Source organism: Rhipicephalus sanguineus, chromosome 1 (assembly GCF_013339695.2).
Source record: "Rhipicephalus sanguineus isolate Rsan-2018 chromosome 1, BIME_Rsan_1.4, whole genome shotgun sequence".
Taxonomy (NCBI): Eukaryota; Metazoa; Arthropoda; class Arachnida; order Ixodida; family Ixodidae; genus Rhipicephalus; species Rhipicephalus sanguineus.
This window is the reverse complement of record NC_051176.1, coordinates 76,965,504-76,989,742: the sequence shown is the minus strand read 5'-3', so window position 1 is coordinate 76,989,742 and position 24,239 is coordinate 76,965,504. Positions and strand designations below refer to the sequence as shown.

At 48.0% G+C, this 24,239-nt stretch overlaps 1 protein-coding gene across 1 annotated transcript; it reads right to left on the bottom strand.

Annotated features, from left to right (window-relative positions):
- Nucleotides 1-8,847: 8,847 nt before the first annotated feature.
- LOC119401873 (protein argonaute-2-like) lies at nt 8,848-24,029 on the bottom strand. The gene is made up of 7 exons (XM_037668911.2): nt 24,020-24,029; nt 21,510-21,611; nt 18,653-18,984; nt 14,758-15,870; nt 11,474-12,397; nt 10,499-10,726; nt 8,848-9,159 (listed from the first exon to the last, which is right to left on the bottom strand). Exons 1-7 carry the CDS (start codon nt 24,027-24,029, stop codon nt 8,848-8,850), a joined length of 3,021 nt encoding a protein of 1,006 aa, XP_037524839.1.
- Between the last annotated feature and the right edge of the window lie 210 nt (nt 24,030-24,239).

Sequence of the window (24,239 nt, the reverse complement as noted above, 5' to 3'; positions counted from 1 at the left end):
CATAAACCCAAAGTTCAAAGTCCACAACCATTGGATGATATGAGCATCGGACCGCGGCTGCCGCGGGATGCCGCCACGTGCCCGCGCTCACGATCACACTGAAAGTAAGCCGCGCGTTCGAAGAAGAAAAAAAAAAGAAAGAAAAAGTGCTCAAGGTCATGACGCGCGCTGATGAACGGACGCCTCTTCTTGCGCAATCAGTCCTGCGGAATCCCGCAAGGTGGCGGAACCGGTTAAGAAAGGAAAATTGACAAGCACCCGTTTGTAGCACGAAGCCATGATGAAATCCATACGGATTTCTCAGAAAGAAAGTCTCTTAATTGCCAAAAAAAGTCACAGTTTCGCCGCAAGGGCGAAGCAATGAATGCGATAGCAAGAAAAGCGGCCCGTGATAGACGCGCTGCTACGCTGCAGGAACATATGCCCCCCAGCAGCAACTACCGCGCGAGCAGACAGCGGAAGGGCAAGGTTCTCTCTGCGCAAATATTAGAAGCGAGTGAGCTGGCCGACTACTTTTAAGTGCGCCCGTTGCGCTCCTCGCGCCATCTCGCTGGTAATAAAGAAACGCTTATAAGCGCCTGCCATCTCTGAGCACTGCCACGCTGCTACGCTGCAGAAACGTCTGCCCCTCGGCAGCAACTACCGCGCGAGCAGAGCGGAAGGGCGAGGTTCTCCCTGCGTAAACATTAAGCGAGCGAGCTGGCCGACGACTTTTCAATGCGCCCGTTGCGCTCCTCGCGCCATCTCGCTGGTAATGAAGAAACGCTTATAAGCGCCTGCCGTCTCTGAGTACTGCGGTAAAGGGTGCGTATATAACGCTCGCCGTTAGCTACCTGAAGGATTTGCGTTTTGTGACGTAGTGATTAGCACCACGCGCTGCGAAGCAAGAGGTCGCTGGTTCGATTCCGCGTTTCGGAAGCATTTTTCTAAACAAATTTTCTTTGGGACTTTTGTATATATACACATACTAATACGGTGCATGACGGCGGTGACGGTGACGGCAAAAACCAGCCGAGACTGTCCATATAATTGCTATCGCAACAACTCTTTTTGTTTGCACTTTTGCGAATGCTGGACCTGCGTTACTCGACAAAGCGTGCCACTTTGTACGAGGCCGAGCACGTCGAATGCCGAACTTATAGTGAAGAAAACCACCGAAGCAAACAAACAGGTATTGCAAAATGAAAAAGAAATGCCTAAAAATGAGAAAATCCAGCATTATTCTGGGTTCCTACGATGACGCACCAGCACTGAACATCGTGCCGATCACTTGTCGTTGCGTCTCCCAATTGAGGTAGCATGCTTAGGGGAATAAACAATGACCAGCTAAAACATATCAACACTAGTTTGTCTAGTGAGCGGCTGTTTTCGATGTCTGGAAGACTTTTGACGTGCGCAACGGTGTCGCTGCTTCTTGAACGTACAGAACAGCTATCCTTCCTTCGACAACATTAAATAACTGCCGATGTGGTACTGTAGAGCAATGTAGTTCTACAATGCGTAATATTCCCATACTTAATATATATTTGCTTTGCAACAAACTTGATGTTTCTGCTCTGGCTGGTGAAAAATGTTTTTTTCTCGCATAAGTCAATAGTGGTACTATTCCTATTCGAAAATATTCGATTCGAACTTGGATCTCATTATTCAAATTCGATTGGAAATTGCAAACTTGGTATTCGAACACCCCTAGCCAATCAATTATGCTGAATATAAACGTGCTCTTTTATAAAAAATGTTCAGTTAAATAGCTACTTGGAACATCACTAATGAAACCAACAGACAATTAAGCCAAGGAAAGCATAGGGAACATTGTTTGTTTTTTTAAACTGTATTTTGACATAAGTTTAAAGAAATTAAAGTGAACGAAAAATCACCCTTTCCGTCTGTGGGATCTGAACCGACCGACAACCTTCGAATTGCGCGTCCGATGCTCTACCAATTGAGCTTTACATATGGCATTATTGTCTGCCGGTTTCAGTAGTTGTGTCTAACAAAGAGACGGGCCCCTCGAACAATTCCCTTTCTTTCGTGCTTGGAACGCGATCACTTTCAGAAGTAATTGTTGGTGGTGAAAAACTTTATTTTTGAGAAGGCCAAAAAGGTAAAAAAAATACATTTAAAAAATTAAAAAGCAGCGTTGTGGGCGGCCTTCAGGCTGCCGGTTGTGGCGTCCAGGCCGTGCCTAGCCGCGACGTCCTCCGCCCAACCCACCGATCCCTGAAAAATTTTCACCAAATATTATGGCGCCGCCTTCAGACCCGCACCATTCCCTCCCCCTATTTCTTTTCCCGCATTTACCCGGGAGCGTACGCCCCGTCCTGTGCTCAATGCACTCATCGCCACGCTACCCTCACCCACATTCTCATGGAATGCCCGGCGGACCCTCCCCCGCGGGGCCCGGAGCCACTGACCACATGGGAGGAATGGGAGACCCTGCTGCGCTCGACGGACCCGGCGAAGCAGAAGATCGCCACTGACCGGGCCGCCCACGTCATGGAACTGCATGAACTCATGAACGCATAGCGCAGTGGGGTCGTGCGGGGACCCTGGGACGTACGTGCCCAAATCCCTTGGTCAAATAAAGTTTTACCTCCTCCTCCTCCGCCCAAGTCACCAGCCGAAGTTGGAGATCCGGCCTGGTGCTGGACAAAGCCCTTTCACGCTGCTCAGCTATACATTTTTCTCCGCAATGCATGCTCTTTTTTTTTGTTATGTTACACATAACCGATTTATATCTAATTGTGTGTACGCCCAGCAACCAAAACATGCTCAAAGTAAGCTGCTTTTCCAGCACAATTTTGTTTATGCGGTTTCAGACGTTACATAATGGTGAACCACAGCGCAACTACCGAGACGAGGACGACAATGGAGGACGAACGAAACGTTCCTTCTTCTTATCGTTTTTCGCCTCGGTAGTTGCGCCGTGCTTCATGTATCATCAACTAGCCCTAGTTTTCACCTCTCAAAATGGTGATGGCTACTACAACAACTCAAGACTGCCCAGAAGGACAACGACGCGGCGGTGAGGCTAGGCCTCCCCGTCCCTGCGTGAGAACAGCCCGCACTCCCTCACCCCCCTCCCCTATAAAACGGGGGCGGATTCCTTCAGGACTTCAATATCTATCTATCTATCTATCTATCTATCTATCTATCTATCTATCTATCTATCTATCTATCTATCTATCTATCTATCTATCTATCTATCTATCTATCTATCTATCTATCTATCTATCTATCTATCTATCTATCTATCTATCCTACGAATGCTGCTATGAAACGGCCTTACTGAAGCCACTACCGCACTGTGTTGAAATCTCATTAACGAAAAAATTATTGGTGACTACTCCAGTGTACCGAGAACAATATGCACTAGGTTTGCCTCACGTAACGCCGTTCCTCTTTGTTGAGACCGCGCTGCATGATAGTTAGGACACCCATATATTCTGAGCACATCATCAGTGTATAACAAAAATGGCACCATGTCCTATATAGGACATGAGGGCTCATTGGTTGTAAGGTGCAATATGGTACACAATGGGCCGACAGGATGGTCTTGGTGGCCTTAGGTGGCGGCTCGGAGTCCCTGGACTTAAACTGCTATTAAATTCCACCTGGGTAACACGCCTAAATGTTTTAAACCATGCCTTTTCCTTGCCTTTTATTTTATCTCTGATTAGAGCCCCGCCACGGCGGTCTAGTGGTTATGGCGCTCGACTGCTGACCCGAAGGTCGCGCGATCGAATCCCGGCTGCGGCGTCTGCATTTTCGATGGAGGCGAAAATGTTTGAGGCCCGTGTACTTAGATTTAGGGACACGTTAAAGAACCCCAGGTGGTCGAAATTTCCGGAGCCCTCCACTACGGCGTCTCTCATAATCTCATATAATGGAAGGAATTGCCTATAATTGTTACCACCCAGTTTGCAATAAGACGCCACTAGATATCGTCACGACCATTGTAAAGTGAATACCCCCCACCCCTTCAGCCATTTTCCCATATCATGCACATATACATGAAACGCCTTCATCGTCGCGCGAAGAATCGGCAGCCAAAGCTGCGTAGTACGCGTGCATGGCTTGTCCATGCATCGCCAGCTCCGATTGTGAAAAAGCGGCTATTCGTTTCAGGTTGTTTGGAGAAATTAACTGGATAATTAGGCTGGCCACACTTATATAGAGTGCGCAGATATGGGATAAACTGCGAAACAACGCATATAGTGACGCCGGCCAGCTTTTAACGTGATAGCGTTAAAGGGGTCATGAAGCACCCCTTGGGCTTGTTGAAAAAACACATCCTGCGGAAAGCTGACACGGCTATGAACTGCTCTGCCAAATATTACAGTCGTGCGCGCCGCGTAAAGGCCACAAGCGGAGCGCGAAGTTGCCGTTTCCCCAGGCACCCTCTTTTCAAACAGAGGCCGGTTCTCACTCTCGTCGGTGGGCGGGGCGTCTGCACGTTGACGTCGCGGATCTGCCAGTTTACGTCGCAAGAGACATAGCATGCTTATTGGCCGATAGCCGACGTAAATCGAGAGCGGCGTTCGGATCAGATGCGCTTCTTGCCACGGGGTGCCGCCACTTGCCGGCGCCGCACTCCTCAGCACATGGTAGCCGCACTCGCACACGCGAATCACAGCGGGAGAGCGATCGCGTTTCATGACGCACGCTGACGTAACTTCTTTCCCCCGTGCCATCCCTCCCTATGTAGCTTCCAGTGCGCTCGTCGGCACGAGAAAAGAGAGAAAGCGCTGAGAGCGTGCGCCAAACCCCCGTAACTCCGCTCATTCTTGACGGATTCGAGAAATTTTTGCGGCAATCAATTCGGGAGGCAGTAAACTCCGATACGGAGGTTTTTAGATCATTACTTGGAAAAGTGGTTCATGACCCCTTTAAAGAGCTCGTTTCGCAGAAATTCCGGTGTCGGCGTCACCGACGCCAAGTCTGCCACATACCTTTACTCAGTCGGACGTGTCCTGTAATTGTTTAATGTAGAGAGTTATGAGACGCTGGTTTTTTATTGTTATGGCGACCGAGGGCCCCTGGTGTTGCATTACAGCTGTCCAATTCCCACATTTACTTCCCAAAAGCCGCGAACTCGACCTCCCAGTGGAGAAGAGGGGCTGCGCGCGACTATGTGAACTACAGAGTCTGCTGTGCCCAAGGAGGTTGAAAAAAAAAAAAAAAAACGTCTGGAGTGGAATAGAGTTACTGTATATGCTACCTTTAGGTAGCATATAGAGTGGAAGTCCCCTATACGCGCCCACGCGAGCGGGTGAAGCCTGGGAAACCGGTTGGCAGCCATCTTGCTCCAGGCAAGAAGGAGCGCAGCTTGAGCGCGGGCAGCGTAATTGTGAGCTTCCGCGGGGGCGTTTCAGCATGAGAACGGGACAGTTAGTGTCACTTATTTGGCCCAATTTTTTTCGGTCCTTCAAGATTGAAGAAGGCAGTTTCTTACGCCATAATACGAGGGCTGAAGCGTGCCTGATAAAACGTAGAATTCGCTTCAAGCGTTTCCGAAATGAAGCAAATGGTGGAGCCAATAAGTGGTACATAAAGTTTTATTCAGCCCCGGCTTTCATAAAACTTCAAAAGGAAAAAGAAGCATATGCAATGTGGTTTATACGTGAATCGATAAAGCAACAAATCCCACAAGAACTTCAAAATGCATCATAATGCAGACAATCACGAAACTAACCGTATGAAACACGCGCCGTTAAAAACTAAACACAGCAAAAGATACAAAAGCAGACTAGTTGACCAGTTTGCTGCAGCTCTTGTTTACGCATAATGCAGACAATTACAAAACTAACCATATGAAACACGCGCCCTTAAAGAGTAAACACAGCAAAAGAAGAGATACGAAAGAAGATTGACTAGTTTGCTGCAGCTCTTGTTTACGCTCGTTTACAAAATTTATAAAATAACGGTTCTTGTCAGCCGTGTCCTTACTCCGCTCTGAGTGTTTTAAATGCGAAGCATTGTTTAGCGAACCTTTGGCACATTGAGCGTTTCTATCTAGGTATCTATATATCTATCTATCTATTTAGCCGCCTACGTCTGGGTGCTCTCATGATTGCCTCCTTAACTTGGTGTAGACCAAAATCAGCATGGGAGGGTAAGGGGATTTGACCAATATGACTGTCGGGTCATGACCTGAATAACGTGAAAATCCTGTCGCGTACGTCGACAAACCCCTTCCTCCAGACACGTGTGGCACATGCCCGTTTCGTTTACCACGGGCTGCGGTGTACGGGTGTGCGCCACATGTGATTGACAGTTTATATCTACCCAGGAACGGCGAGAACAGACATCGGTAATTTAAATGCAAGAGCGTTAAGAACAACCGACATCGGCAGCGTTGACCCGACGAATTGAAATAATAAATATTAGGACCCCAGCAGGAATCAAGCTCAAGCATTCTGCGTGACAGTGAGGTATTCTACCACAGAGCCACGCCAGGTTTATAAGCTGGTTAGGAAGAAGCCTATGCAGGCGTAATGTCGGTGCAACGTCAGCTGCGGTTGAGGTTCTGGCTATCTAATTTTGCAAGAAAGCAATACACACTACATATGTACTCTTACGATACAGGCGTCATATCAGATTAACGTCTGCGGTTCCAGTGTTGGCTCCGCTTTTTTAGCAGTGTAATAAACATTACATTTGTATTCCTATGATTCAACAAGCTATATCGAAGCATTGCTCGGCACCAGAGGAATACATTACCGAAAGTTACGTATGATATTCATATGGTTGCACCATAAAGTGCACTTAGTTTCGATAATACTGACGTATGTACTCTAACGTGAGGGCTGACGTTACGTTGCACCATAAAGTTACCCTTTAATCGCCAGTGTTGTCGACGTGTCTGGTAAGCCCACGATGTGCACACAGCTACTACACTTACAAAAACACGTCGATCCACCTCATAACGATTGGCTCAAAGCTATAAAATACAGCATAGAAGTACTCGGTGACTGCTTCGCATGTCCGTAACGACTATCGCGTAACGACTATCGTATCCGTAACGACTATCGCGCGAAATAAGAAAAAAATGAAATAAATAAAAATGCTCCATTGGGATTTGAGCGCGGGTTCTCTGCGTGGCAGTCGAGTATTCTACCACAGAGCCACGCTGGTGACTGCAACTCTTTTGCAAAAGCATCCTATACAGGCGTCAGGTCGGGCAAGGAATCGCGTTAACATGTGTAATATAGCGTGTTAGAAGAGTAAAGCAACAACCAAGCGCCACACAATGCTAATTGCGCAACCAGTGACAGGGTCGTTAATTGCTACAGACTCATTACGAAAGGCTCAGCCATAATTCTTCATTGTCATCAGCCACATGCAGCATCATCAAAGTGTATCGGGTATCTCGCTTATCCGCAGAAAGGTGAATAATGGCATAGTGAATGCTTTGCTTGCCTACTTCTCAAAAATAATGATTTGCGGCGTTGGTCGGTACCTTGCTAGTGTACTTGTATTAGTTTCCCCGATAGAGTTTAGAACGGGCTCTAGAAAGGCCGCTCTTCCAGCTTTCGCTGCGACTGTGCTGCGCGCTCCGCGCAGGCCCGGCGTTTTTGATGTACAGCTTGGCAATCTTCGACAAATTGTAAATGTGGTTTTCGAGTGGATCGTAGTCCAACAAATGAGACATCCACAACACTCGCTTGTCACCAAAGGAGTGGAGAAATTCGCCAACTACTGCGCGGGCCCAAGCAACCACCCAACCGTTTTCTGCCTGGAGCAATATAGCGGTCGTCGGCTTCAGGGGCGGCGCGCCGCCCCCACTCGTTTTTTTTGAACCTCCTTGGCTGCGCCAAGGGATAGAGTAAGTTAGTGAACGGATACGTGAACGCGCAGCTAGCGTGCTTACCCGGAGGCGCGCAGCTGTGGTTTATGTGCTTTGAAATCGACTACTATTACAGTGTGCCTCATCGTGTGGTTTTGGCATGCAAAACCCTAAACATGTGACCTGCGCTGTGCGTTAGACGGTGGCAATTTAAGCTGTACGCATAGCACTTTTACCCCCGACATGAATTCTAATATGTGCCACATTAGCAAGGTGATATGCAGAAGCTCCTCATGCAGCACATGCGACTGTTGACTCTATGGACTCGAGAATGATTGCTTTGCACGACGCCATTTTGCTTGTAAAGTAGCTTTATTGCATTTGGCGCGACTGCAAGTCACTCAAAGAAAAACAGCAGCAGCAGCAACAACAATAACAACAACAACGACACACACACAAGAAAAAACAACCCAACCAAAAACAAAAAACCCAGGACTTGCACACAGTAGCCAGTAGAAAACTGCACCAGGAAAAACCTGCGAAAAGAAAAGAAAGAGCACATGCGCTTACGGGCATTGAAGCTGCTTGATTGCAACCACGTGTGATACGCGAAAAATGTCAATTTTTAAACTGAGAGAACATTCGCATTTGTGAAACGTTACTTCCGTTTCACACCAATGCATGCAACTCAGCAAGCAGTGGGCGCTGTTCGTATAAGAAACTCAATTGTTGGGGAAATCAATTCGTAGATATAGCGGATATAATTTCGCAAGACTGATGGGGCGCTTTGCGTAGGCCTGAAAACAAGATCGTTGCGAGACTTGCGCATGTCAATTACCCGCCCTAAAAAGGTACAAGTCGGTCGCTGAAGCTGTAAGACAAGTACAAAATACGTTAGCCGTAGCTGGCAACCCCGGGCTGGAAAATAGTTTTGATAATCTGGCATATGCATCCAACGTCTGCTCTCATCGAAGATTACCTCGTAAAACCCAGACACTGTGCGAATTAAGCAACGGTTGTACTACTGCGCTACTCACAACAGAGTAGGGGCCGCCTCCTCAGACGAAGTACATTGACTGCAGGAGCCCTTCCAGGACGCGGACGGCCTCTACGTACTGGCTGGTGGCGACAGTGTCCCCGCTGCCCTTCGAGGAGTCACTGCTTGAGCTGGACAGGTCAACCTTGCTGGTGATGTGATTCTTGGCCCTGAACGCTGCCAAGTGGGCGTAGTACACCGGTGCGGGAATGCTGACGCTGCGAGAGCAGCGGGCGTACGTGTGGCAGAGGTAATAGCTCAGCTTTTGGAGCTCGTCAGCCGAGAAGTTTGAGTCGTCCCACACGATGTAGTAATGAGCCGGTCGGCTGGTGCCCTGCGCCACAACACGGAAGAATATTTTTACTCCGGGAATTTTTCTGACTGAGGACAGGAAACATGTGCCGCTGGCCGGCTCTTCCATCCGCCTACAAGCACAATTGCTTCTGTTTCTAAACGCCTTCTTTCTGGATATTTGAAGACTCTGCTCGGTCGGCCCGCGTTCGCAGAAAAGCGGGCCGATCGCGCACACGGAGACCACGCAGTAGTCAACTCATCCCGGTGCTGATTATGGTGCAATTCACGGCCGCGTACTTGCCTTGCTGATTTCCCGGACATGCACCTAATGGCTATGCTTCGAAAATAAATAGGAGAAAAGAGAATAGTAATTTGTATCGAATAATTTCGAAGCGAATAGTTCGCAACAGTGGCATTTGCATAAAACCTTGATAAAAGTACCTGATGTTGACAAGGAGAGGAATTGACTGAATCGAATAACTTAGTGCCGTTATTTATGCAGGTTATAGGCGCGGATTTTACACCCGATCTGTTGTAATTGAGGGTGCGAGTTTTATGCGGCAAGATGCGGCAAGTTTTATATACCGCATTTCGCGGGTGTAATTCGCTCCGATAATTAAATGTCAAGGTGCGCGTAATATGCAACGTCCTCCTAAAGGGTGGCAGTGCAGGTCGCACTGCTGTGAAGTTATTCTTTAAGGCTGGCTATTCCTGGGAAAAAGCGTTTAACATTAAAAAAAAAAAGGTTTAACGCTAAAATTTGAGCTAAAGCGAATATCGAACATCGTAATGGTCAGCCCAAGCCTAATATTCATACACTGTTCTGCCTGTAAAACCATCCCGTCGCTTTCGCTGTTTTGTCATAAGAATGTAGACCGACAAGCCCAGCTCAATACATGTAGCGACTTTTATTCGTATTCGTCGCGCCGGTAATAGCACGGAACTTTTTTCATGTATGTTAGTGGCGCTTGAAACGCTTCGCGAAACGCCGCGAAGGTTTGAAGCTTTGAAACCTTCAGCTATAGCATACGAAAGTTCAAGTTTATGTACTGCGTAATAGCTGCGGTACGCAGTGTGTTCCACAGCCACCAGTATGGGTGGCTGCGCTGGCCAGCTACCAGAATTACTTCCAGCACACATGAGTACCCACGATAGCTGTTGGGGAAACGGCTCCACGGTGACGTGAGGGCCTCGCACGTCCTTGTTCCACCGGTAAATACGTAGAGGAACTTAAACGCTTCGACATTTTCGTCCGGCAGCTGAACACTTAGCTTCGCGCGAGGCGCACCAGGCATCGCCAGATGAAAAACCCTCTGGCAAACGCCCACTCCTCGACAGCTTTCATTCGCGCACTAATAGCAGGGCGTGATGATCATTACCTGGATTCCAAAGTGGCTGCACAAGAAAAAGTCGAAATCCAGCGGGTGTGTGACCACCGTGTCGACTGTGGTGCCTGGTGGCACGTTGCGGCACTTGCCAACGCCGTCACGGTCGCTGACTGGCATGAAACGTGTGTGATGACGCTTTTGCACGACGATGAATGTTAAGGCCGGCTGGTATGTCTCGTTCGGAGACAACTCCTTGCAGGCAAGGCGAATGGCGCTTACCTGCAGAGGTCGTTGATAAGGCATAACTGAAATGTTGTTGGATCATGTACATACACTGTTGGCCTAGTTCGGTTGTTAGTCTTTGCGTAATATCAGCTCATGTTATTCAGAATACAGCGATCGTTTTTAGTTCTGTAGATAAGAGCATGCGAACAAGCTTTCGTTAAAACCAGTCCTTGAAAAAAGCTACGCGAACAAATATTTTGCAATGGAAGACGCAGATCGCTTATGGCGCTAACGCCACCGCGAAATAACTGAAAGCTGCACAACTGTAAGTTGCGCAACTGGCATCAGTCGCTTACTCGATGTCATCAGCCTCACGCGGGAACGAACAGCGCGCCTCGTTACATGACCGCGAACTAGTAAGTAGTGGGTTAACCTACTAGTTACATGAAAATATTGATTATCTAGGCTAATAACTTGCGTATACCTTCAGTAAGGAAGACAGAGTGCTGCACGCGAAAGGGCGCGCGCTAGGTGAGCGCAAAGACGAGAAAGACGAAAACCCAATTTCTCACTATCTTTTGCAATAACACCGACAATCCAAACGTGGTTATTGGGCGAGGTGCTTAGGTTTGCTTCCCATACTTATATTTGTCGCGAAATCAAAGGGAAAGGAGAGACAGTGAAGGGCCGAAGACGCTCGAACAAGTATGTACAGCAAACACATAGTGCAGATGTTGAAGCACTAACAGCATAGCATTCATCTGGGTAAGCGACAGTGACGCAGTGAGAGGGCGCACTCACCTCCCGGTTTCGCACTTCCAGGAACTGTCCCTCGCTCACGCCATCGCGGTAGAAGATTATGCGTTCCGGCTTGTGCCTCGTTGCCCGGAAGAAAGCCTTCAGCATGTCCTTCATCATTTCCTTGAGATCCTTGATGATCTCGACACGAGACTTGGCTTCAGCGTGCTCCATTTGGATGCGGATCGTGGAGTGAAACTTTGATGGGATCGAATCGAGGCTTCCGACGCAGGCAGCGATCGATGGTCGGATCTTGTCGCCCGGCGACGGATGCGACACGTCCCCGCCTATGATGATCACGGGCTTCTGGAAAAGAGACGGCTTCTCCTGCGCCAGAAGGCTGTTGTTCGTACCGCCCATCTTGGCGTTGATCTTCTGGCACAAGTTTTGAATAAGTGCGGTGTTGCACTTCTTTACCACGTTCATATCAAGGACGCACTGAGTGCGAAGGCCAAGCTGCGTCTCTGCCACCTGTTTGATCTCGGCGTAGTTTGTCGATTTAGAGATGACGAGGACGACCATCTGGAGTTTGCTGTGCTTGTGCTGCTGGTCTGAGAGTATGTTGCGTATCGGGCGCCGGTTAGGGTCTGCACAGGAGACCTCCAGCGGCTGTTCGATGCGCATGCCGAGGTCCGTGCCGATGCGCATGAGCATCTTGATGAAATTGTCCAGACTGTCTCGCTGAGCGAACCGGGTCATGTTGACCACCGACCAACGGTCCATGGTGGCCGCCTTGTAGAAGTGCTGCCCGCGAAGGTCCCACGTGCCGTCGCGCGGCTTGCTGAGTGCGTTGTTTTCAAACACGAGTGAGGGAGGGTCGAGTACCCTGCCTTTTAGCTGGGTCGGATCGGTGCTGATCTTGATCTCGAACTCGCGCAGGTAATCCTCGGTGCTGTTCACCAAGTCGCGCACTGACTGGCGGATTTCCTGCGAACAAAATCGTGCTCCGACATCGCTACCGGTGTTGAGAAATTAACGACGACGAGATAGATGTGTAGGTAATACTCAAGCGAGCTCCTTGAACTTTGGAGAAGGGTTGCATGTGAATAGTACCTGAAGAAAGAGCCCGGTCAAATTTCGCAGCAACAGAGCTCTTACGCTTTAACACGGCAAGTTGGGCGAGTTGGTGCGTTAACATATTTGGTTGAACGTGAGGCGCTGTACAGACGAGAGACAAAATTGGACGACACGAGCGCTCGTGTCGTTCAATTCTTTGTCGCTGGTCTGTGCCGCGCTGCACAACATATATTCGAAAAATACTTGTCACCTAATACGCACCGAGTATTTGAAGAAGAGCTACCAACACACACTGCCTTTAAAGAAACGGCTTCATATAAAACTTTTAGGAAAACCAGCTCTGTTTGCGCGACCCGCCTTGTCGAAATATAACAGAGCATGCACATCAGCGCATAGAAGTAAGCGGAAGAAGCGGGCAGCCTATAGTCGGATACAACTGAAGGCAGAAGCCTCATGCAGATGACTGAAGTGCGGCACGCGATTGCCTCCGCGACTAGAGTAGTAGTCCTGCGCACGTACTCGGCGATTGTTGTCTGACGGGGTGATGGGCGGGGTCACCGACCGTCCAGCTTATAACGTCAGTCTAGAGCGCGCGCATCGGTGTGTGAATTTTTTTCTAATTTCTATAGTTTTTCACCCGAAAGTCAGCTAGACATTGATCTTGAAAGAACGCTGTGAAATTAAGTAGCCATACAGTATGCACCGCATTAAAATAGGCAGACGTAATAGCGTTTTCAAACCGCCTAGCCTGCAACGTAAAAAGGCTGCGGAGCATGTTTATTTTGTGGTTTGAGGGAGAGGTGAAAATGACCTGCGTCTACCTTGGCTTCATGTGACGTCATAATCTGAGCATATAGTATATCGCATCGTTATTTACAAAGCTATTTACTAAGGTAATCTCTAATAGAATTATAAGGCCACCTTAGAATTCAATCGATCAAATGGCCAAGCAGGATTTAGTACAGGCTACTCGAAAATAGACCATATTCACACTATCAATAGATAGAGAAATGCACGGAACATAACCAACCTCCATATATAGCCTTCATGGATTACGAGAAAGCATTCGATTAAGTCGAAGTCTCAGCAGTCATGCAGACATTCCGGAATCGGTGTGCAGACGATCCATATATAAAAATATCGGAATTACCTTGGAAAACATCTTAAGATGACTTAAGTCGACCAAATCCACCGGCGCAGCCAAAACCGAAGCGCCGATGAGCGCAACTAGCGGACGACCAGAATGACGTCACTCCGACAACTATTGCAGCAGTGTTAGTTCTGCACTCGTCAACCTACGTACGCCACGCGTGCTATAATCGCATGTGCGGCCCGCACACTCAGGAAGCGAAGTAGATCGATGGTTACGTCTTCGAAGAGTCTCGGGAAGACTTGCCGGCGAAATCGCTCGCATTTCATCAGTCTGCGAAAATTAGCAGCGGTCGCTTTTTCGTAATCTCAAAACGACAATGGGCTCTTCACAGGAGCTTACGGACACGCTTTGTGGGCACCAGTCGACTTGCGTCGCTTAAGCACACGCCAAAGGGCCACTAACATTACAACACCGCACACCACGTTCGACTGCAGCAGTAATATACTCCCTACGCTACGGCTGAAGCCATGCCGTCTGGTGAGCGCACAGATACTAATGCCTGATTTGTGTGTTTAGAACCGAAGCTGCATCGACAGCTAATTTAGAAAAAAATACACTCCTTTTACCTCCTTCCGGTTAAACGATTCCTACAGGAATCAATGGTTCGCTAGGCATATCTGACGGGAGCCAAAAAATCTTGTAGATACCGAAATCCCAGCGACTCTGCTGTTGTATCAGTATAATATGCGGCAGGCCACCATTAAGATTACACAAAATTTCCACAGGTATATATAGAAAATTGCTGTTACGCCTCTGCGCCTTACGAGTCTTTCTCTGGGGATACACAAACAACCTTAGATAACTATTTAGTTCACAATCACCCGCCACGGTGGTCTAGTGGTTATGGTGTTCGTCTGCTGACCCGAAGGTCTCGGATCCCGGCCGCGGCGACCGCATTTTCGATGGGGGCGCTTGATGCCCGTGAACTTATATTTAGGCGCACGTTAAAGAACACCAGGTGATAGAAATATCTGAAGCCCTCCACTACGGCGCCCTTGATCATGTCGTGGTTTGGGGATGTTAAACGCCAACAATTATTTTGTTCACACAATTTTTAAGAACTTCAAAGCTCCTTACTAATGCGAAATGCAGCTGTGCGGAATCTAAGGAGGAATACCTGAAAGCGCTTGGAAGGCTGCTTGGCCGTGCGTCTGATCATCTCGGCCGTCTGATTTTCGTCCAGCTTCTTTCGGCAGTGCTGGCCCTCGACCAGCTCGCACACCTCAAGCGGGATGTAGACCGGATGAGCGGCGCTGCCGCTCTGAATGCACGGGAAGTGCGGGTAGGAGAGGCGGCTGTAGCGGCTCTGGAAGTACTCGGCCACGGAGATGGTCGACCCGTCCTCGGTGCTGAAAAAAATCTCCTTGGCCGACTCCTTGGTGACGCGTATGACCTTGTACTTCCGTGGGTAAGGCAGGTGCGTGACCTTGACTCGCAGCCCCTTCAGCTCCTTGTTTAGCCGCGCGTGGTGGAAATCTCGAAGTGTCCGGAAGTCGGAGGGTGTCATTTCGCGCCTGCCGTCGCTGAATATCCTGCACATGAAGCTGACGACGGGTAGAGTCTCGTAGAAGGTTGTAGCCGACATGTCGACGTTCAGCATGGGCTTCCACTGAGCGGGCCGCACACTCGTGTAATACCCAAACCACACCTCTCGGCCGCCACCCAGAGAGTTGAGTTCGTGTGGAGGAGGCGGCTTGAAGAAGGATCGCCCCACGGGGGTCAGCTTGATAGAAGGTCCATGGCGTACGACGATGTCAATGGCTTGCAACACCTCCTGGGGCACTGTGTTGACCCTGTTATTGTAGACTGCATGGAAGGCGTCCAAGTTGACAGTGGCGGCGTACTGTATCTTGACGATGAACTTCTGGGTTCTCTGGTCCTCTTCCAGCTCAACGGCGAATATCCTTTCGCGAAAGTTGAACTGGTGTCTCGTGTAGAGGTTCTTGCGGCCGTCAAAGGCCGGGATGCAGCCGGAAAGTTCATTTCGGTATTTTTTGACGAGAAGTTCGATGACCATTCGGTTGATTTTTGTGCTGAGGCAGCGGTACTTTTTGTGGTCGGGCACTTTGGCCTCCCCGGAGCCTTCCGAGAAGATCTCCACGTCGTAGTGATACACATTTCCATCGGGAATGTCGATGCTAAAGTGGTTGGCCACTAGCTGGATTGCCCGGCCAAGCTTACCATGCGCTGGCCGCCGCGGAAAGTGCGACGGCAGGCTCCTTTCCAATTCCTGCAACACAATTACGCAGCGCACCTGTTAGCTTGCTAGGAGTCAGCTTTTTACGAAAGAATACGAATTTACGGAAGATGAAACAAATTATTGAACGTGAATTTTATGGGAGAGATGTATGATCGCAACAACGCTAGAAGTGACTTATCTTGGGACACGGAGTTTAGAAAATGTACATACATACATACATACATACATACATACATACATACATACATACATACATACATACATTACATACATACATACATACATACATTACATACGTACATACGTACGTACGTACGTACATACCAAAAAAGGTACAAAGGTGGCAAAAGTTCCCAGGCCGCGCTGCCATCATTAATATGGGATAGCGGCCTGGGGACCTTCGGCCATCGCTGCACATACAGCTACGTCCTATTCTATCTACCTTACACTATTTTCCCGCATAGTCACCACTTGCCCATTGCAGCAGTAAAAAGCCACGCGTTTGTTAACATATACGAAGCTTCGTGACTCAGTCTTTGCAGGAGAGTTGCTTTGTGGTGCCTCAACGCGCACCAACCTACTAGCGTGAGGAGGACACGCGCATGCATCGGCTGACACGGCAAAAAAAAAAATTGAAACATTATATTTTATCTGCAAATAATGAGAAAGGTGCCTATTAAGTGTGCCAAATTGGAATTTGAAAGTAGCCAGAAAGTAGCCATGCAGCAAACCTAAAATTTTGTCCCCAAAAGAAGTCGTAAAGTAGCCAATTTGGCGCAAAGTAGCCACAACCTGCAGCGAACAGTTCCAACAGCGTGTTTAGACGACCGGAATGTTCCATACTTTGTGCACTGAATGATGTTAGTAGTTACATGAGCTATGTTAGTAGGGTTTCAACAAGAAACTTAAAAAGCGTAGTTATACTTGACCAGATCGAGCAACGAAAAATTTCTGAGGTCATAAACAGAAGAAAATGCCCCTAAGAACACGGTATCAGCAATAGATGAAATCCCTATACAGCTAATCAAACAGCTGGGCCCACAGAGCATACAGCTAGCTATCGCCGTAGTGCAAGTTATTTAAACTGAAAATTCCGAGATGATGATATTGATGTGAACACAATATGGACTTATGAACTCGTGTTACGGAAACATATAATAATTAGTATCTGGGGTTTAACGTTACGGAAACATCGGTACACAATATGGTAACTCAAGCCTCAAAATTACAGCTGTAGGTGTGAGTGGAAAACAATGGTTTGGAAACTTCAAAATTCATGCCAGGCAGATGTTTAGAGGATAGAATGACAATGCTAACCTAGTTCGTAAGGATTCGTGACGAAAAGCGTGCAAACACGGACACAAGAGAAAGTCAGAACAACACGAACGCCACGTTGTCCTGACTTCCCTCTCGTGTCCGTGTTTGCACGTCTACCGTCTTTTATCATGAGATGTTTAGAGGATAATGTGATTTGTACTAGCTCACTTGCACGAACCCTTCAGAAGTTCATAATAGCCATTTGCTTAGACAGCACTGCTGGATAATAAGGGATATTGCAGCCAAGTAGTAAAATAAATGATGCGGTATATTCTCAATCCCGAGGGCCATTCACAGCAAGAAGGGAGAAAATAAAGACGGAGTCAGGGGGATGAGCTCTTGCGGCCAGCTCTGAACTTGACGTGCCTTTCTTCGCCCTCTACAGTGGTGAACCGGACGAGACGATGTAGTAACCACGTGGTTAGGAGGTTTGTGACCTCGGGTAACTCTGGTAAGGACTTGATGGCACTTTGGGGTTATGCGATGGCGCGTGGTATGCGGATAGGAGTAATAATTGAATTAATGCAGTTCTGTGCGTGAAATGAGAGGTTTTGTCGGCGTTGGAAGTTAATATCAGTGGGCCCATTGGTATTGGGGGCCTGCGGAAAAACCACATTGGAGACAGTGCAAGGGAACATGCGTTGGGCTTCGTTTGAAGAGAGAGAAGCGCAGAGCATACTTTCTTTTGAAGGGCTTAGGCAAGATGGATGAAAAGAAACGGGCGTCTCGAGTGCATATATGTCTACTGAAAAGCGTGGACACAGAATGGAGATGAAGATCACGAACTTTTACAAATGAGTACAAGAAAATTGAAAGTGTAAAGACAATTACGTCTCATAAAAAAAAAGCTAGAGAAGCTGAGATAGAAAATCTGATATAAATGGTTTAAACATGAAAGATCACGGAGATTTTGCAAAGGTGACAAACAGAAAATCAAGGGAAAGTCTGTAAGTACACTCGGAGCAGCGCTTTGCTGTTTGAAGCCCGAGCTGGTTGCCGGAGAACAAAAACATGCCGAAGCAAACATTCACAACAGGAGGAGGCATGCGTTAGGTCATTCACCGGTGGGGACCGTATTCGCTGGTCAGATGCTAAGGTAAGCGAGAGACGTTTAGAGTATTGGTGAAAACAAGCAGGAAATAGAAGCGTAGTCGTTACGACTGACTGCGGCATGGACAACAGTATCTTATTTCCAGTAGTTGAAGTAACACCTTATTTTAACTAACAGACCAGGCGGCCACTAGTTGCCACCTTGCTATTACTATTTTTGTTCTGACTTGCCTCGTATATGAGCAAAGATACCCTACCTCTTTTGGAGATCATTACATTCTCTTCGGAGAGTCGAGGGAGACGCGCCTTAAAGATTTAACGTGTATCTTGAGATACATGTGGGAAACCAGAGCTCGCCAGAAGGAGTAACACGTAATCCTTCCTTAGAACGTATAGCAGAGCGATACGTCGCTCTCATCTAATGTCGCCGACATCGGCCGCTTGCCTTCATCTGAATCTCGTCGCTTGACGGGCCATTGATGGCCACTCCTCCTTCAGCGCCGGCGCATGGTGGAGTCGTGGCTGGGGGCGACGGCGTCGCAGTGGCGGGCGGGTGGTTGGCCGCGGCGGTGGCGCCCGCTGTTCGAGGTCCGCTGTTGCCAGTAGCTGCCCTGCTGTAGCTGTTGTTCGGGGGAGGGGCCGTCGCCGTGGCCGTAGCCGTCGCCGTGGAGCCCGTCTGGGACGCCCCCCGCTGCTGAAGAGCTTGAGCGAACGAGCTTCGCGGGATAGCACCCGAAGATGGCCGCGCGTTAGGGGTGCCACCTTTGGCGGTAGCACCTGCGAATCGCGGGAAAGAAGAACGAAGGGCCGAACTCGCAAACTCGTGTTTTGAACAGCGGAGCTGTTAAACGCACGCCGCTGATTTGTCCGCCGCCGTGGGATGCAATAACTCTGATAGGCGAGAGAACGTGTACAGAGAGAGAGAGAGAGAGAGAGAGAGAGAGAGATGGAAAGAGAAAAGGATAGAAAGTAAAGAGAAAGAAAAAAATAGAAGAAAGGGATGAAAGACAGAAAAAAACAGAGAGAAAAATGCAGGAAAACAGACACAAAACAGAGATAGAAAAAAAAGAGAGCAGGACAGAAAGAGAGAGAGAGAACGCGAGAAAGAGGGGAAGAAATGTAGAAAGAGCGAGATTGAGAAAGAATTAAAGAGAGAAAGGCAGAAACAGAACTAAACAGAGACCAAAAAAAAAGATAGAAAAAAAAACAGAGAGAAAGAGAAGAAGAGAAAGAAGAGGCCGACCAGCTCCGCACTTCCTTCAGGCTTGGCAAGACTAGCGCGAAGCTGCCTTAAATTTTTTCCATTGGCCGGCGGCTTGTCTAGTATTACGTCCAGTATCAGGATTGGCAGAAAAAGTATTAGCAAGGGCGGACTTCTGGCCTCGTCGGTACGACATTCTTACAGTGTCTTCGCAAGCTTCTGCTCTTACCGCTGTATACGAATATGAAATATTCTCTTAGGAACATTTTTAGCGTGAAACGTTTTCGTGAATGCAGACCGAGGTTCGGCGTCTCGTAATTCGGTGAACCTGTTTCCTTTTAATGAAGGATCGTAGAAAGCACTGGTGCTCTTGAACGCCCTCACAGACCGACAAAACGCCCTTGTATACCGACGCGGAAGAGATCGAGCTCGGAACCAAGTTTGACACAACTCTATTTTGGCGCCGGCACTACACTGATCAGCATACGTGAAAGAGACTGAACTATATATACACTTATCTAGCGCACACATCGCAATTTATGTAGAGGTGTGCTGATATTCGAGTTTCGAATTCAAATAGAATAATTGGTTGGTAACAACTTTATTGGTAGTCCGGCAGAGCTTTCGCCGACCGGGCCTTAGGTCTCCCACAATCGAATAATTAGGAAGGATAACAGAGGCAACGCTGCATCACCTACCCTAGCTGGGACCGGTCCGGGCCTTCACAAGGCCCGGATCGCCACCTAACGCGGCCTTGGCTACCACCCCGGCCTACCACTTGACTTAGCGTGCTGTACGCACGGTCCTCTGCATCGACCGCTTCTGTATTTCATCCGGGAAACCGAACCGTTCCTTTTTTTAACTTATGCCGTAGGGCCTACTGGTGCCAAAGAAAAAAAAAGCAGTTAATTGGTACGTGTTACTTCGGTAGAAACCGCGCGGAGATGGGACATACGTAAAGAGGCACGCAATACTAGTGCTTTTCCATCGGAATAATTCGACTCGACAAAAAAAAATTCCTAATATTCGTATTTACGAATAATTCGACACGACGAATATCGAGAACGCGGCCAATGTTGCGACAACCCGCCTGAAGAGGTAGCTTCACTGCTGTAAGAAATCGCCATGCCGTGAAACCCATAAAGAAAAAAGAAACCGCAATCCGTCGACACCCCACGGTTAAGTGTGCATATTAAATGAATCCCGATTAATTTCTTTTAATGTTTAAAAGCGTGTTATACGGGCGCATATGGGCCAAGTATGACAGATTTTTAAACGTAACATTTTAGCGCTTCTAATTTGAACCCTAGTACTATTCAAATCCTCCTATTGTCGCCACATAACAGAAACAGATTAAAAAAAAAAAAACAGGGCACAATAAGAATAAGTTCACTCAGCTGCACTGTAGTGACGGGACAACAAGTGCGACAACCGAGCGATACGTGACGTGCGCCAAGTGACACGGGCAGACCACTAAATCACTATCTATAGTGCTTTTGTTGAAGCGATGCCCCCCTCCCCCCCATCACTGTATAGTCAGTTCCATTTTATTACAGCATGGTAAAGACTAAAAAGCAGAGGGCAAGCGGCAAGAAAATTAGGGTAACGAACGCTTTCTTCGCCATTTATTTCTATTCTTTGCCACGTTCTAACAAATTTGAAAATGCAATACAAACTCCTAATCTGGCAACGCTGTTTAAATCGCCAGAAGCCGACCCTGTTGCATGCTGCATGTCAGAACTGCATTCAGAAATTTCACCATGCACATGTATGTCAAGTTGACGTTATGCATGTCGTATGTCATGCATATCTGCACGAAAGTGCAGTATGAAGGCAATTCCGCTCAGTTTTTAGACATAAATCTTTAGGTTATGTTTGCCTCTCTGCAAGGATATGAAGGAAAAACCATTTTTTTACTGAAACGCTGTCACTTTGCACTGTGTTGAGGGGGATAAATGTATTTAGATATGCGAATGGTTGGGAACGAAAGATGCAGTATTTTTTAGGACACAGTGAAAATACGCGCATAACGTTTTCGAGCTTGTTTCGACAGCTTTGTGGTAAAAACGTGAAGCCGCGTTTTGTTGCGAGACTCAAGTACCTGCTGGAGCTGCCGCCGTGGCGCCGTTTCTGCGTGGCTCTGCTCTTGCAGCACGAGGTTGGCCACCAGGTGCAGAAGCTGATGCATTGCGCGGCGTACCGCCTGCAAAGCAAGAACCAAAATAGTAAACAACAATAAATGTGAGACCGCCAATGTAGGAACATCGTGGAAATGAAAGCGTCACATGACAATAGTGAGGTCCCGTTCCACGTCCCCGTTTGAACGATAATATTAAAGTGAAAGGGCGTAAAAAGAACTCGAGCAACCTAATCTACAAGTCAGGTTCGAAAGCTAAAATGAAGCGAAAAACTTTAAAAATTTAGCACCCTAATCCACGGTCACGTTGGAAAGCTTAGACGAGCGTAGAAAAAAAAAAAAAGAGAGAGAAATTCGAGTGCCCTAAACTACGGCAACGCTTGAATGCAAACACGATGAAAGAATCCTAATCCACGGACGTGTTCGAACGCTAACACGAATGCCATAAATCCTGAGGGATACTCGAATGCCGTATCCAAACGCTAACTCGGTGATAAAAAATTTAAACACTTAAAAGGTGAAACACTGACAAGATGAAAAAAAAAAGAACGTAAAGCTAGTACCGATATCTACGGCCACGTTCGAACACGAAGGTAAAAAGCATCAGAAAAAGACCCACAGTTACGTCCAAACGCTAGCACTAAGTTAAAAAAGACCGTGAAAAGCCCTCGAGTAGTGAATGCGACGGCAAAAAATTGGAATGTTATACGAAGTGCCAGCTAACTTTTGGATCCGACCTCGCATTAAGCGCGAGACAGACGGTACGATTTTCCATGCGATGCGACGGCCGACGCGGCGGTGCGGCAGCCGGAGTGGTGACCTTTCATAGCATCGGACAGCCACCATTCTGGCTGCCGCACCGCCGCGTCGGATATCGCATCGGAAGGAAAATTGTACCGTCTGCCTCGGCCTTTATTCAACAAAACGCTGGTTTAAGGGAATACGGCCGCTCCAGGGACCGAAGCGGTTTTCGTGCTGTGAGCCCTCTAAACGCAAGGTAAGCGTTGAGAACAAAGCAAGTTTAAGAGCCTTCTATGTGTGTCGAGATAGCAATCGCGACCGCGCCCTTATGAGAAAGTTCGCGGTTGCTGCTTGACCGACGCAGCCCCTCCCCGCCACCCCTTTCCCAGCGGCGCCACTTGAAGGGCCCCTAAACCACCTCTGATAATTGAAGTAAACCCGCGCATCAAATTCAGAATGCCGTCACGATCAACAATGCCAAACGTTGCAGCGCTACGAGCCGCGGGCGCCCCACTAATTCCAAGAAACAATCCCTTCTCTCCGCGCCTTTTGGCAATCCTCATCCCCTCAACGGTTCGCGTGACGTCATGTCATCTGCTCGTCATCTACAAAACCTGTTTGTCCCCTCGCAGGTACGCGCGCTTGCTGCTCATCCTCCTCGCATCGCGAGAAGGAGCACTCGACCAGAGGAGAGACGAGACGACGAAACGGAGCATAGCGATGGAAAGAGGGAAAAGAATGAGGGCGTCTTTCGTATCATCAAACGCGTGTAACTCCGCTATTACGGCACCGTTTCGAAAAATTCTCACGGAACTAAATTTCGACCTCTGGGTGGTTTAGGGGCCCTTTCGCGAGGCGTTTCCTCTCTGCTTGACGAGCCATCGACGTCAGGCCTTGCACCCTGGGCGACGTTATCGCATGTGCCCTTAGTGCGACGGAGACGGCCGGCTCTTTTCATCGCTGCTTCAGCGGCGCTCGCCCCCAGCGCTCGCGCGCTTAGACATACGATACGCGGGACGATGTTATCGATTTTGATTTTATACGGAGCATGACGGCAACGGCAAAAAACATCCGAGAGTGTCCATATAATTGTTATCGCAATAAAAGGTCATAGCATTCTAATCCGCTGCGAACGCGCAGACGAAGTGCCAGAAAGTCTGAACGGCCGCATTCGAGCGCTAACACGAAGGTAAAAAATAACATGCTAATCCACGGTAAATGTAAAGACGAAGTGAATGCCAGAAAAGCTCGAGTACTCTAATCCACGCGCGCATTCGAACGCTAGAAGGAATGAAAAATGTCACGTTCGAGGAGAAAAGCACGAATACACTGATCAACGACAACGTTCGTATACCAACGCGAAGGAATTAAAAAGAAAACTCGAGTCCGCTAATGCACGGCCATGGTCGAACGAAGATAAAATGTGAGAAAGCACTATGTCCTAATCTACGGGCACATTATAACACCATGATGAGAAAGCGCCAAATTCCGAGCACCATAATCCATGGCTACATACAGATGCTTAGACGAAGGTGAAGTGCAATCCGAGTTTTCCTCACGCTTTCAATTTCTGTGCAACCATCTGAACATTGCTGTGTATCAGGGTACACGAGTTTCTCTTGAGCATTTTACCATGGTGCTGGCGTTCGAACGCGGCTGTGGATTAAGGCATTCAACTTTTTCTTAATGTCAGGGCACTGAAAAGAAGGTAAAACGCGCGAAAAAGCTCGTACCTGAATCCATGTCCTCATTAGGGTCAATAGAGCGAGAAAAACGTGAATTCTCTAACCCACGACCTCGTTCAAACGCCAGCACAAAACTAGAAAGGCGTAATCAAAACTAACCCAACGCTAGTACGAAGGTAAAAACCCTAATCCGCGGCCGCGTTCGAACGTCAACACGAATTCAATAATAATGAAAATCAACAGACAATGAAGCCAAAGAAACTATAGG